Source organism: Lissotriton vulgaris, chromosome 7 (genome assembly GCF_964263255.1).
Source record: "Lissotriton vulgaris chromosome 7, aLisVul1.2, whole genome shotgun sequence".
Lineage (NCBI taxonomy): Eukaryota > Metazoa > Chordata > Amphibia > Caudata > Salamandridae > Lissotriton > Lissotriton vulgaris.
This window is the reverse complement of record NC_141695.1, coordinates 1,111,907,029-1,111,922,184: the sequence shown is the minus strand read 5'-3', so window position 1 is coordinate 1,111,922,184 and position 15,156 is coordinate 1,111,907,029. Positions and strand designations below refer to the sequence as shown.

At 45.9% G+C, this 15,156-nt stretch overlaps 1 protein-coding gene across 1 annotated transcript in view; it reads right to left on the bottom strand.

Annotated features, from left to right (window-relative positions):
- The window catches only part of RAD50 (RAD50 double strand break repair protein), a 441,934-nt gene that overhangs the window by 239,014 nt on the left and 187,764 nt on the right, over positions 1–15,156 (bottom strand). Inside the window, exon 11 of the mRNA XM_086931566.1 lies at positions 8,542–8,724. Coding sequence (XP_086787692.1) covers positions 8,542–8,724 — 183 coding nt within the window. The remainder of the gene's footprint in view (positions 1–8,541; positions 8,725–15,156) is intronic.

The window sequence follows — 15,156 nt, the reverse complement described above, 5'->3', positions numbered from 1 at the left end:
TCGGTAAGGCATTATCTGGTAGAGGCATGATCTAGATGCAGATTTGTTCCCTTTATACTTCCAGGAGTCACGATGGATCCGGAAGATTTTTCTTAGCAGTACCCCTGCGTGCCGGTTGGTGGTGTCGGTCGACTCCATGTGACATTGGCGGCGTCGAGTTAGTCATCATCGTGACATCCGCATCGTCACTCTGGTGCACTGACATCAGTACTTTTAACGACTTACCACGCCAGAAGCGTGACAGCCAGGGCTCTGAAGGGGAACAGCCCTGACACTAAAAACAATTCCGTAATGTGGGGAGGATGGGTGGGTCAGTAAGAAATCTGAGGTTAGCGAAGGCATTACCGAAGGTAAGCAAATTTTCCATCTGTTAGCAACATCTAGCTGCAGATTCCTTACCTTTGAATAGATACCCAAGCAATACCTCCACCGAAGGTGGGACTGCCGAAGCTTTTAGACCAGAAAATCCTGCAGAACAGAGCGACCAAACAGGTTCTCTCTGCGAACCTGAGAATCCAGGCAATAGTGTCTGGCAAACGTGTGCAGAGATGGCCACGTGACCGCTTGGCAGCTATCAGCAATTGGAATGCCACGCTGGAGGGCTGCAGTGACTGCCTTTGCCCTAGTGGAATGGGCCCTAAGACCGTCAGGAGCCACCTTCTTTGCCAAGGTGTGACAAATCTTTATACAGAGGATAACCCAACGGGAGATGGTCCTCTACTAAACAGCACAACCCTGCTCTGATGTACCCTACAAAGAGTTGGTCATCCACCAGGAACTCTTCATTGCGAACAAGGTAGAACGATAACGCTCTTTTTGGGTCCAGACAATGAAAAGGCTCTCTTCTTTGGAAGGGTGCGGAGGCACATAGAAAGTGGGCATAGTAACGGACTGTCTCAGATGAAAGGGAGTTCCAACCTTAGGCAAAAAGGATGCCCTACTTTTTAGTACCACTTTGTCCGGCAAGACTGTCAGGTAAGGAGGCTAAGATGACAATGCCTACAGCACATGGTGAGCAAAAGAATGATGGATTTAACCCAGATCTCCTGACTGGGGGTGAATATTTTGATTTGTTCTGCATTCCGTCCATCAATTGTGTGTCTTTTTCTTTCAATGCCTACAGTTCGCTCACCCTTCTGGCAGAAGTCATTGCCACTAAAAAGACTGTTTTGACAGTGAACAACCATAGAGGGCAGTTGTGCAGTGGCGCAAACGGTGTGCACATCAAGAAAGTAAGGACCAAACTAAGGTCCCACTGTGGCATGATAAAGGGAGTAGGGTGGGAAACAAATGTGTTAACCCCTTCAAAATACTTCTGTACCAGAGGGGACTTAAAAAGCGAAGGCTGATGTGGCAGCCGAAGAAAAAATGTCCATGAGCTGGCCTTGGACCAGGTGCCCAGAAGAACGTCCATCAAGGCCTCATTGAAAGGCAGCAAGGATTCTGAGCTGAAGACACAAGGCTGGAGGACCTCTGTCAAGACGTTAGTCTAGACTGCTACCACAGGGAGCTGCAGCTCCAAGGCATATGCAGCCATACACACCACTGTAGCGTATAATGCCCCTCCTCTGTAGCAGGGTTGGGGTAGACAGCATGCAGAATCTTGGGTAGTGTCCAGGCCACTGGCATCACCCAGCTTCTCATACCAGTCCATGTCCTGGGGTGGCAGTATTTCTAAGGGGTCCTGCTCCGCCTCCCAATCCTCTTCATACATTCCTAACTCATAAGAATATGGCATGTGTTGGACTTCGTCCTTCTGGCAGGTTCACCCCTAAACTTTTTGCTTTTAATAGTGACCTGGTGATGGTGATTTTTGGGTTCTGCGCACTTTCACTGTGTCCCAGTGGAAAGTGCGTGCGCACTCTGAGTGCGTTGAGTAAGGTTGGCCTGCCCTCCCATAGGAATGCATGGGGAATGTATGTGTCCCTGGTAGTTCCTGATGCGTGGGGTGTACAGGCTCGAGTCTGGTATGTGCGGACTCGTGTGATTGAATGCTGCGAAATGATGTATGCGGCGTGTATGTGTCTAGTGTGGAAGTGCCATTTCTAGACATGGCTATGCGTGTGCTGTAAGGTACTGACGTGTGATTGGCTGGAGCTGGCTGGGATGCCAGGCTCCATGAGTCATGATGGGTCTGCCCGGTGTGAGTGTTGAGATTAGCATGCTGATGGCTGGGGAGGAGTGCACCTTGTTCCTGAATAGGGCTGGGCTTTCCCCACACAATGCTGGCTCCGCCCCCTGTGGTGCGTCTACCGACCCTATGCCTGCCAGTGAATAGAGTGAGGGGCTGAGCACATCAAAAGTGCTCACCAACCAGCTGCGACTGGTTTTCCCCCTCACCCTGTGCCAGAACAAACGATTTTGTAGTATAAGAAGGGGCTGTGTCCCCTAAAAAAATGTTCTCTTCCAGGATCCTGAGGGGGCTGCTGCTGTTGCTGGGCAGGAGAACTGCCACTTGGATTGCCTCCCTGCCTGGAGGCCCAGTGAGCTGGCTCTGGGCCTAGCCTTGCCCCCTGCCCATCAAAGAACTTTGCTGGACTTTGCCAAGTGCCTGGAAGCGCTTCATTTCTCCCCTAATGCGCCTGGGAGCGCTCTATCTGTGTGTCTAGCGCAAGGAGCGCTTTATTTGTCTTATAGCGCCTGGGAGAGCTTGATTTCGGCCCCCAGCGCTTAATAGCGCTTTATTTGCTATTTTAGCACAGGGAACGCTTTAAATTTCATTTAGAACTTGGGAGCGCTTCAAGTGTGCTAGCGAGTGCCCACCTCGCGTTACAATTCAATTAAAGCTGGTGCCCACCCGGCATTGCCCCGCAAAATTGTCCCCGTCGCCGCCTGGCCGAACCGGAAGTCAAGCAGGCCGGGTGCGGGACCTTTGGACATCCGGAAGCAGGAAGCAGCGGGAGCCGACCCCGTGTTCCTGCGTGTGTCCGCCAGCGAGGCTCCCCGTGTGGTGTGGGAGGAGAGCCCCGCACCCAAAGAAGAGTCCTGCAGCCGGCGCCTTCCGCGGGGTGCCCAGGAGCGAGGGAGAGCCCTGCGCTGCCGAGAGGAGAGCCACCGCCGCCACACAGCAAGAAGGTGAGAGCAAGGGGGCCCGAGGCGCATTGTTCGGCGCCTGCCCCAGGGAGACAGAGGAGCTGCCTCGTGAGTCCCGGTGAGTGGGGCTTTGCCTGGGCAGTCCCGGGGGCATCGTTCTCAGAGTCCCCAGGAGGGGAACTCCCATGTGCAGTGCGGGGGCAGTTTCCCTTGGTTCCAAGAGCGGCCCCGGTTGACAGAGCGCTGCTCCAACGGTAAAGGGGGCATCTCTTTCTTTACTGAGCCACGAGGACTCCGAGGGCACCCAGTGAAATCGAGTCCCCCAGGGAGGGACTCCAACGACGCCCCAATTTGTTCTTGAGCCCTGAGAGAAGGCTCGTGGCGGTATTCAATTGTTTTAGGGGCCCAGAGAGGCTCAGGGGGCATTTCTTTGCTTGGCGAGCCCACGAGGCTCCGGGGGCATTTCTTTGCTTGGCGAGCCCACAAGGCTCAGGGGGCATTTTTGATGATTGGTAGAGCGGCCCCGGAAGGCAGCGGGCCGCTCCCACCTTGCCCCCCTCCACTGGTGTAGAGCCCAGAGAGGCTCAGTGGCAGCCCACATTGTTTTGGCCCCCTCATCCTGGTTTTTGAGCCCACAAGGTTCCAACGTTGGCCCATCATTGCTTTACAGCTGCCCAGCACTTCGTGGGCAGTTGCCACGTTTAGGCCCCTGACTTTGGGACACAGGGCGTCCTAGCCTAGAGAAGCCAGTTGGCCTAGGCACAGTCACAGGTGGTGATTTATGTAAGTTTGGCACAATTGTTCTTTTGCTGCACCTCTGAATGTGTTTTTATGCGTCATGTGCCTTGTTTTTACATTGCTGAATGTAGGTTATGCATCATGTGTTTTCCTTCCCTACACCTCTGAATGTGTTGTGATGCATCATGTGTAATGTGCTTATACCCCTACAGGTATTGTGATACTTAGGTGGTTGTTCTTGCTAGTACAGGTGGTGCTAGTGAGGTCCTGGTTCCCTGCGTGACCTGTTCCTAAGGTGGTTAGGGTTGCGTAGGTGGTACTTATCTCTTACCAGTAGTTACTGGTTGTGAGCTTTATGTTCTATTTTGTGCTACAGTAATTTTATATTCTATGTTCTAAGTGCTAATTCTACCCAGTGCTAAGTTCTAAAAGTGCCTATTCCTGACAGTGGTCCATGTGGCCCTGTCTTGCACATATCCCCTGTAAATTCTGCCCGTGCCTGTTGGCACATTGTAAAGTGTGTTTTATCTAATGTGTTTTGGTATAATACAAAGGTTATTTTTATATATAACCTTGTGTGGTGTTTCCTTTGTGGTGGGCCTTGGGTGTTGTTGCTGGGTGCGCGCGCAAACACTTAACCTACATAGCCTCCAAGTTTAGCCTTGCTGCTCGCGCCGCGTTACCTAGAGGGTGAGCAGGGGTTATCTTGGCGTGTAACTCCCTTGCCCTGACTTAGGAGTGGTGGTCTCTGACTGACTTTGGCGCAAGCCCTGGCCAGCCAGGGATCCCATTTCTAACAGCATGTTAAACGGAATGGTGCTAAATGGTGGACACCCGACTGGCTCCGTGTCGTCGACAATGAGGATTGGGGAGGCATCGCGTGCGGGTGCCGGCGACTCTGAGGACCTTGGCTGCGGGTGCAGTGCCGCGAAAGGTCGCCGTGGAGGTGCGACAGGTGCCGGTCCGGAGCCGGGAACGGGTCCAGTAGGAGGCCATGGCCGAAGCCGAAAGCGCGGAACCAACAGGTATTCCTTCACCCAAAAGTAAACTGGTTCCCTTGAGATGTATACAGAACAAACTACAACATAGCCTTAAGTCAAAAATATAAAATCAAAAAACTAATGCAATTTAAACATGACATACAGCAAAATTTATTAAAGAAGTCAGTAATAAAAGCAATTTCCATTTATAAATACATCACAGAATTCCTAGACATAATAATAAAAACTAAAATTACAAATCGTAATACAATCTATTGTGACCTGCACAATACAAAAGACAGCCAAAAATTTATAAAACATGAAACTTGTAAAATACAGAGGGTACATTCAAAGCTGTAATTTCATCACCCCCATGTTTTATAGTAACCAAATTATATCTCAACAGGGGAGGAGAGGGCTTGAATTGTACTGTAGATAGGCGTCGACGCGTTTCGGTGCTTTTGGGCGAAAATATGGTCCACCTTTATCAAGACTGTAATTCGGAGTCTGTCTTGTTTGGGGGTCTGAACAGATACCCTATACAAATCAGTTATATGCGATAATCAATGAGTGTAAGAACTGGATCTCGACCGCATTTCTTGAATGGAGAATTGGCCGTCGCCTTTTGTTCAAATGAATATTATTCAAAGACACCTGTTTCATATTAGGTATGTTTGGTGAATCAATGGTTGATATAGCGTGGATATGCGAAGGTCATTGTTTGCTGATAAGTTTGGGTCGTATATAGTCTCCAGAACGCAGAAGTTCGTTCTCCCCGAATGTAGGAAGAGAAGAGTGCCTACGTAGGTATTCTTTTTTTAAAAAAGCTTGGAGACGTTATGGGCCGTGGATAAAATCACGCAGCGCGATTTATCCATGGGAGGAGGTTTGATTCCCCTCCCTTTTGTGGGGCTGTATTTCCCACTACAACAGTGCTCCGCCCGAGGGTACCTGTAACTACAGTAGCAACAGGCTCTACAAGCCCATAACGTCTCCAAGCTTTTTTTTAAAAAAGAATACCTACGTAGGCACTCTTCTCTTCCTACATTCGGGGAGAACGAACTTCTGCGTTCTGGAGACTATATACGACCCAGACCTATCAGCAAACAATGACCTTCGCATATCCACGCTATATCAACCATTGATTCACCAAACATACCTAATATAAAACAGGTGTCTTTGAATAATATTCATTTGAACAAAAGGCGACGGCCAATTCTCCATTCAAGAAATGCGGTTGAGATCCAGTTCTTACACTCATTGATTATAGCATATAACTGATCTGTATAGGGTATCTGTTCAGACCCCCAAATAAGACAGACTCCGAATTACAGTCTTGATAAAGGTGGACCATATTTTCACCCAAAACCACCGAAACGCGTCGACGCCTATCTACAGTACAATTCAAGCCCTCTCCTCCCCTGTTGATATATAATTTGGTTACTATAAAACATGGGCGTGATGATATTACAGCTTTGAATGTACCCTCTGTATTTTACAAGTTTCATGTTTTATAAATTGTTGTCTGTCTTTTGCATTGTGCAGGTCACAATAGATTGTATTACGATTTGTAATTTTAGTTTTTATTATTATGTCTAGGAATTCTGTGATGTATTAATAAATGGAAATTGTTTTTATTACTGACTTCTTTAATAAATTTTGCTGTATGTCATGTTTAAATTGGATTAGTTTTTTGATTTTATATTTTTGACTTAAGGCTATGTTGTAGTTTGTTCTGTATACATCTCAAGGGAACCAGTTTACTTTTGGGTTGAACACCCCATTTCCCTTGATTATTTTTAAGGGGTTCCTCTCTCATCTAATAACATTCCTTCACCCAAGCCTGTGGGGTCTGAAGGCACGCCGGCAGGGTGGGCCACCCAAATATGGCGCGGGCCTCAAACACAGAGGTTCCTCTGTCTCGACAGATGTGGCGAAGTCAAAGCACGCTGTGACTTCTTGTGATGTCTCTTTCCTGACGACTTGGAACAAGAGGACTTCGATCCACCAAAGCAGGGCTCGGACCTTCCTCTCCACCAGGACTGGGATTGAGACCGAGATTGAGAGGGCAACTTCCGAGACGCTGCTCGCCGGGCCGCGATTAGCTTTAGGGACTGCTCCCTCAAAGCTTTCGGTGCCATGACCCGGCAATTAGACCACAACTTTGTGCCGTGGTCGCTCTCCAGGCAATGGAGGGACACTAAGTGGGGGTCTGTGACTGACATGGCGCGGTGACAGGCGCCGTACGACTTGAACCTAGAGGTCATCTTGCTAGACATCCTTAGCACACCAAAAGAAATTGGCAGAAAGTCAATAAAAAGTCTGTCAAAAAATGACACAGCACAAGCTCTCTTCGACAGATTTGTGATGGCTGGCGTGGAAAGAAGAGAAGTGAAGTTAGCGCGCCGGAGTGGCGGTTCTATTGATGACGCAGATGTCACGATGACGGTGAACACGACGCCGATGACATCACGCTGAGTCGACCGACCCCACCTGCCAGTGCAGGGGTACTGTTAAGTAAAAACTTCCGGACCCAGCCTGACGCCTGAAAGTTCAAAGGTAAGGAATCTGCAGCTAGATGTCTATATCACATAAAACATGCACTCTATCTATGTACAGGCCCAAAAGATGAGACACCAGTTCACCGCACCATATGCAGCTGGTTTGTCCATGCCACTAGTCTTTCTGCTTCACTAGTGCTGACTAGGTAGAGAGAAACTGTTTGGTGCAAGGTTGTGCCCAGAGGAGAACTGGCCAAGGAAGAGGGTTTTCAATTATCCCACCGTAGTTGCCAAGGTCGTGTTTGAGATGAAAATGAATAGGAAATTCTAATTTGTTGCGCGCAGGGGGCCCCAATTTAGGTTTGGCCTCGGTGCCCCAAAATTCTTAAGATCGCCCTGCTATTATTGACAGTAGTTCAGAGCAGAAAGAGTTTGGCTAATGCTGATAATTTTCAAAATGTTATTTATAAGAGTCCCCAAAGAATAGTGCAGTCACTCCATACTCTTTAATCGCCAGTCTGCAATGTTGTGATCTACAGGTGAGCACAACTTCTGCTGACATTGAGCCAGTTATGACGTGTCATTATTTTGATCAGGTGATGACCTTGGAATTATAGACAGACAATATATATGCCCCTGTCGGATAGACTTGTGCATTTAGAAGGGGGAACTGTAACAAAGAAAAATACAAAAACATGGGAAATAAAAACAAAGATCACTAAATTTGTCACTTGGAATCTCTAAGCCTCCAGCAGAACAGGCAGCTTGGCTGCTTGCTCTAGTGCCCCCTACAGTACAGTCTTTCTTTTACGTACCCCTTGAGCAAAAGAAATATACTTAAGAGAACATCTAACTTGGGCGTGAGGGTAGCCATTTCTATAACTATGGATTATGTCTTTTTTATTTTGCTATATCTTTTGTTCTTGAATTTAGACTTATCTGCGAAGTTATGAGAATCTACAATATATATCATCTTATGAGCATGCAACACACTTTACATTCACTTTATAATAATGCTACTAAATAGTTGAGTCAGCAGAAATTAAAAACCTTGAGGCAAAAGAGTAAAGAACCAATATGGATGTCACTGGTTCACAGCTGAAGCAAGTTGCATTTTTTTATTTTTTCCCCCAAAGGTGTAAACCATAACAAAGGTACTTTAAAACAGAAAGGAGTTTGAAGGGCAATTAAGTTTGCAAAGTGGAGCGCTTACTTGCTAACCACTGTCCAGATAGCAGTTGTAGGCACAGAATACAACCAGAAAAATCATAAGGAAATGAATATGTTACCTTGTCCTTTTTCAGCATGTCCAGTTGAGTACGTGCTGTAGTATGCAGGTTTAGCTGCTCCATTTCTTGATCCAGTCTGCGCAACACTCGGTCTAATTCAACCTTCTCCTTCTGGAGATCTGTCACTTCAACTTTTAAGGCATCAATGTTAAAGCTTTTCTCTGCATCATCAAGTTCACGCTCCTAACCAAGAAACATAATAGGTTAATCAAAAAAGCTTAAACAAACTATGCATGACTTCCTGCTCTCAACCACTATAAAACATTATCCTTTATTATGATGTTGTAATGCTGCTTTTAACATCTATATGTGTTTCTCAAAGCCTTAAACTATCAAAGGACAGGGCACTTTGGATTTACAATCTATAATGGAAATTACCACAGACAATACTTATATCCCATATGCAACTAAGAGGTGGGGAGGTAAGCAGTGTATGGGAGGTGAACAGGCGGTCATTGGTGGAGAAGTAAGACATCTTAGAAGAAAGGAGGAAGTGGGTGCCCCCTGAGTAGACAATGTTAAGTTGGTGAAATATTTAGAGGAGAGTACAAGTAAGAGAAGAATTCGATAGCTACCTTCAGATATTTGAAGCAGAATGCATAAAACATAATATAGGACCTAGCAGAAGCCTATAGGTCTCTGAGAAGTCTAAATAAAGTTAAAAGGATGAATGAAATTATCTCTGCTCTATCCAGTTGGGCATCAATGTGTCTGTTTATTCATGTCTCCATCTGGAACTAATTTGTTCTATAGACAAAGCATCACAGTAATCTCCATACTACCAGCCTTTGATTCTTCAAATATTAAGATTACAGCTGAAAAGAAGAGAAACCCCAGAACATAAAAAAGACACTGAAGAAGAAAAAAACGAAGATCCTTCAGCCTGGAATAACAATTTACTTACCTTTGGTAACTCTCCTTCTGCTGTATACTCGATCTACAGATTCCTCACCTCGTGAACATTCCCAATGCTGGATCTGTAAATTTTAAAGCACTACTCCTGCGTGCCAAAAAGTGCACCTTCGCACCAATATAATTCCACTCCAGAAGTGATGGGCAAAACTGCATATAAGCATCACCCAAGCATCCTAATGTCAGTTGCTTTCTTAGGCTGTTCGTGCTCTCAGGTGCTGGCTCTATCGGCAGCCTACATGTATCGTCCAAACAAATATCCAAGACAGGAGCGGTAGCAGCTTTGGCTCTGGCGCAATAAGCAAGCTTTCTGGAGGTTTTTATTAGCCAGTGCACAGCAGATCTTAATACAGAGAAAAATCCATCAAGAGATGGACCCTTGTGCACTGCTTACCTCTTATTTGACCCAGAGAACCCCACAAAGAGCTACTAGTTCATTGGCGTGATCTATGCAAAAGTGTAGTGCTCTCTTGGGGTCCAAACAATGGAGTCTCTCTTTCTCTTCGGAGGGATGAGACAAATCAAGGAACGCCGGAAGGCGATAGCCTCCGTGACATAAAATGGAGTGACCACTTTCAGTAGAAAAGAAGCTCAGGCCCTCAACACAAACTTATCTGGAAAGAATGTTGTAAAAGGTGTATTGACAGAAAGCACTTGCAGCTCACTCGCACACTGAGCTGATGTTATGGTGACAAGAAAGATAGTTTTCAATGTCAGAGGCCTTAATGGATGACTGAGAAGTGGCTCAAACAGGGATGCACAAAAAGTGAGGGCTAAGTTCAAGTGCCACTGTGGCATCATAAAAGGTTTAGATGAAAATAAGTGTTGCAAACAATTAAAAAACAACATGGGTTTTAAGAAATGTTAGCTCATCCAGAAAATGTAAAAGAATAGCAGAAAGAGCCAACAATAGCCTTTAACTGTGTCCAAAGTAGGTCCTTGCTGGGCCAGAAACAAAACAAACATCAATACTTCAGCCAACTTGGCAGCTTTCATGTATTAATTTGGCGGGTGTTCTGCACCAAGCCACAAATCTGTTGAATCGACTGGCGTACACCAATTTTGCAGGTGACATCAATGACCTCAGTAATAAAGTCAAATGCTGCCTATCAGTTTCCATTCATGGAGATGGAGATTGGACAGGCACGGGTACAGGATCCTGCCCTGCAGCAGCAAACGAAGATCCTGCACAAGTGGTAGATTCATTGAAGGACAGATGTTCATCCTCTCCCTGCCCAATCTGGTCCCATAAGGATGACTTGGGCCCAGTCATTCTTGATCTTCTTCAGAACATGGAGCAGGAGAGGAAGTGGCGGGGATGCATACAGGAGTAATTGAATTAATGAATTTGTCTCAATTCATTGTTACAAAAGGCCGTGCATGGTGTGTCCTTCCACATGCCTTCTTCAGTCATTGATAACAACAACATTGAAGGGGAAATGTATACCTGGGAACATCTAGTGAGTAGGGTAGGCTCAAACTTATCAAGACTGAAATTTCTCCAGATCTCCAGTTGGGCGGCAGCACAAAAATCTGACTCCACTCGCCAACTAATCCCTTCATTGGGTGATATCAGCCAACTAGAATCCTCCCTACTTGACAATGCCCTAAAAACCAAAGAGGTTTCCCATTTCTATAATTTAATCTTAGAGGAAATAGACGGAATATTCCACCTTCCAGATCATCTTTGGGGTCGTCTATTGCCGATAACTAATCTGCATGAACTTTGGGAAATATCCTTTACCGTGTTATGGGATATTGTAAAACCAGCGTGGCTGCGAAGAAACCACCTCTTTACCCTCCATAGGGCTTATTATTCGCCTCAGAGGTTGTCCAAATTCTCACCTGGTACTCCAGTGGCCTGCCCTCGGTGTGGACAAGTCGAAGCCTCAGATGCACATATGTTTCACGATTGCCCACATTTAACATTTTACTGGCAATCAATAAGCAACAGACTAACATCTTCTATAGGTACCATGGTGAATATAGATTTAGGCCTTGTAATCTTTGGAGTAAAAGACAAAAAGCGTAGTGCAAATAATAACCTTTTGTTCTACTCAATTTTGGTGGCTCGACGAGAGATTTGTAAGCGTTGGAAAGAGGCCTCCCCACCGACACTACAAGATTGGAGTTCCTCCATGCTTTCTATATGGAAACTAGATTTATCTAGAGGAGGTAAACCAGAAAAAAGAGCTTTTTGGTTGAAACTCGATTGGTCTCAATGAGTAGAAACTGGGTTTTTTCCCAGTTCCTATGATTACGAAGCCATGTCGAACTCCTTTTTGCTTATTCACATCTGTCCTTCATACCTAAGGTCAATTGTGGCATAGGCGGTGGTGTAATTTGGCTAATGGCAAGTTCCATCTTATATTGTTAAAGGGGTTGTGACTTAGCGTTAAGCTAATCTAGCTGTAGGGTCTTGGCGCTCCCTCTTAAACGACCGACCCCTACCAGTCATGTACTGAGACAGCATTTTAGTCTTCCAAGTCACACTCTTTCGAGCCCACGGCTCTGATGGTTCAGCCATGGTTGAGATGAGGAACAAAAAAAAAAAAAAAAAAAAAAAAAGATAACAACAACATCATATCATTTCATTTAGTAAATTTCGAACAGTTACACAGGGCATAAAGTAAGAGTCTATAAAACGTGATATGTGCACGCTAATTTGGGCCTATAGTCTGCTTAACACCGAGGCTCGGTCTTTGCTTATGAGTTCTTGAAGTTGACGTGCAAATTTCGCTCGTCTAGCGAGTTCCATTGGGGTCTCTAAACTAAAAAAGTTTCAATGCTTCTGGGCAAGTATGGGTGCCGTGATTTAAAAACAGAGGTTTCAATAAAGTGCACCGTGCATGACTCAAATAAGGGCTAATACAAATTAGGTGAGCCATAGACTTCTCGTGCAGATGCCATAATCTGCAAGAGGTGACCACCTCAAGGGATTTCCTGCTAATATTTATGTCTTTTATTGGCATGACCATAAGTCTGACTGACGGGATTTGCTTTAAGATTGATTTATTCAGTGTGGAGTCAAGATATGACTGGATCAGTTTGACCTATTAGGAGCTGGCTCAGTTTCAGATATTGCTACTAGAGGACTCTATGAGCCCCAGGTAGTCTTGCTTGGATAATAATCTTAGTTGTTTCCTTAAAATGTTTTTTAAAATTCCCGGTTGATGAATAAAATAACCTCAGTTGGACAAGTCAAGGTGTAGTTCGGTGCAGCAGTAGATAGGGAGTCTGCCTGGGGACTTTTACCTTTAGTAAAAATTTCTTTCAGGGTTGCTTTCATTGTATTTGTGGGGGCTGCATATATCCCTCGATCGTACTGGATAATCGATGCCCAGTGCTTGTGGGATTGTTTGTTTAGTCCGAATTCCAGCCATACGAACGCATTCCGGGCGTGGGAGGGTATCTGGAAAATCTGTTTAAATGCTTGGCAGTTGGCAGACTCCATGGTGTTGGTTAATGCCCCAGAAAAGATTAGTTACCCTTATGAAATTGAGGGAAGTAACTTAGCTTTTATAACCTTTCGGACTGGCTTGGTTGATGGGCTGCGCTGTCCAGTCTAAGCAGAATGCATCTCTGAGAGATAGTCTCTTGGAAATTTCAAGCTGACATTATGTGTTCTTCTTGGTAGCAAAAAGATCGGTCTAGAGTTCTTTCCATTGTTGGAAGATGGCCCGCAACACCTCCTAGTGTAATAGCTGTATCTTTTTGTTGGCCGTAGGACCCCGAGCACTTTACCACTGCTGACCACTGTTAAAGTGCATATGCCTCTTCCCTAAATAGGTTTGTGATTGGTGTAAACCTGATTGGTATGCTTTATTTACTTGTAAGTCCCTTGTAAAGTGGTACCCCCTGTACCCAGGGCCTGTAAGATAAATGCTACTGGTGGGCTGCAGTAATGATTCTGCCACCAACAGCAGTAGCCTTGCAATTCTGTCTCAGGCCTGTAACTGCAGTGCCTGTGTGCGTAGTTTACTGCTACTTCAACGTTGTCATTTAAAACTACGTGCCAAGCCCTAGACTCCCCTTTTATTACATGCAAGTCACCCCTAGGGTAGGCCCTAGGTTGCCCTAAGGGCAGGGTGCTAAGTAACTAAAAGGTAGGACAAGTACCTTTATGTTTGACATGTTCTGGTAGTGATAAACAGCCTATTTCGTGTTTCACAAATGTGAAGCTACTTCTCCCACAGGTCAGTATTGATAATTCCTTAATACACTTTTAAGCTGTAAATCCTGATCAGAGAGGATTAGCTTATTCATGTTTCATATTTTTGGCATGGTAGTGATAAATCCTACTTACTGGTGAGGTTGAATTTTAAATTTACCATTTTAGAAATGCCACTTTTAGAAAGTAAAAATTTCTCTGCGCTTCCTGCTCTGTGAGCCTGATAGCCTGTCTCCAATACACGTCTGAGCTCAGCTAGGTGACAGGTACATTTGTGCATTCCCTCGAGACAGCCACAACACAAGGCACTCAACTGCATCGGCATTCATCTGCATGCTGATGGGTCTTCCTGGGAAAGTGGGAGAGGAGGAGCTAACACGTCACATGAATAGGTAGTGTCCTGTCCCAACACAAAGGACCGATTTACCCCCCCATAGCTAGGCTGACAGACAGGACTGGGCTGAAAGTGGAACCAGTGCACTGCAGAGAATTCTTTTGAAGTCACCCCCACATCAAAGGCACTTTTGGGTATAAGTACTTGGTGTCTTCGTTGGACCTATAACCAGACACTGCTTGCTCTACATCTGCACATTGTCAGAAAGACTGATGTGCTGCCATGAGGGACTGCCACTTTGCTAACTGCTCTGCTGTATTGACCTGCCTCTTGATGAGCTCCAGGAGGGACTGGCACTTTGCAACCAGCCGTGCTGTGCTGGCCTGGTGCGTAGTACCTTTGTACAGTGCTGGGCTGAACTGAACCACAAGTGTTCTCCAAGGGGTTTCTGGCTTTCCCCCTGTTCTGGAGATCTCAGTATTATCAAAGATCTCACCCCCTTCCATTGCTGTGGGGTCTGTAACTGGTGAGCCCAGCGAATGGGTTTTGAGACGGATCAGCTTGTGAGCTGATCGCTGCCTCAATCTTAGCATAATGACCAGAGCTTCACCTTTGCCAAGAGTTTAGTGATTTGCTTTTCAACAACCAGCATGGTCTACGAGGCTCAAGTTATTCCAGCTGTGCTTGTGCTGCTCTAAGTCACTGCCACACTCTCAGCAGCTGCGGAGCCTTTCAGCATGGCTCTAATGCGACACGTTGCTCAAGTGACCAGAGGTATGTCAAGGACACGAGGTTCGTCAGCCGTCGTTGTGACCCAGATCAATTGACGAAGCAGGGTCCGCTCACGAGTCCCGCCAACAACTTGATTGAAAGGTGCTGTACTGAGGAGTCCGATCCCGAGGTTCCAGTCACAGAACCGCACATTTGCAGGTGGTTCGCCTTTTGTTGAAATTCCCTGGTACCGAGGGGTTGTATAACAACTAACCTCAAGTGTCGTTTTGTGCACTGCTTTGCCCTGCCACAGCGAGTAAGTAATACTTTCAGAAACCACACAATGGTACATGCTACTAGCACAAGGCTTACCTTAATGACTGCAAAACATGTTTTTTCTAGCACAGTGTTTACTGTGGGCATTTAATGTGGTAATTTGAAAAGTGTACTTTGCATTTTTGTCACTTTGGCCTTGTTTTGTTTATAA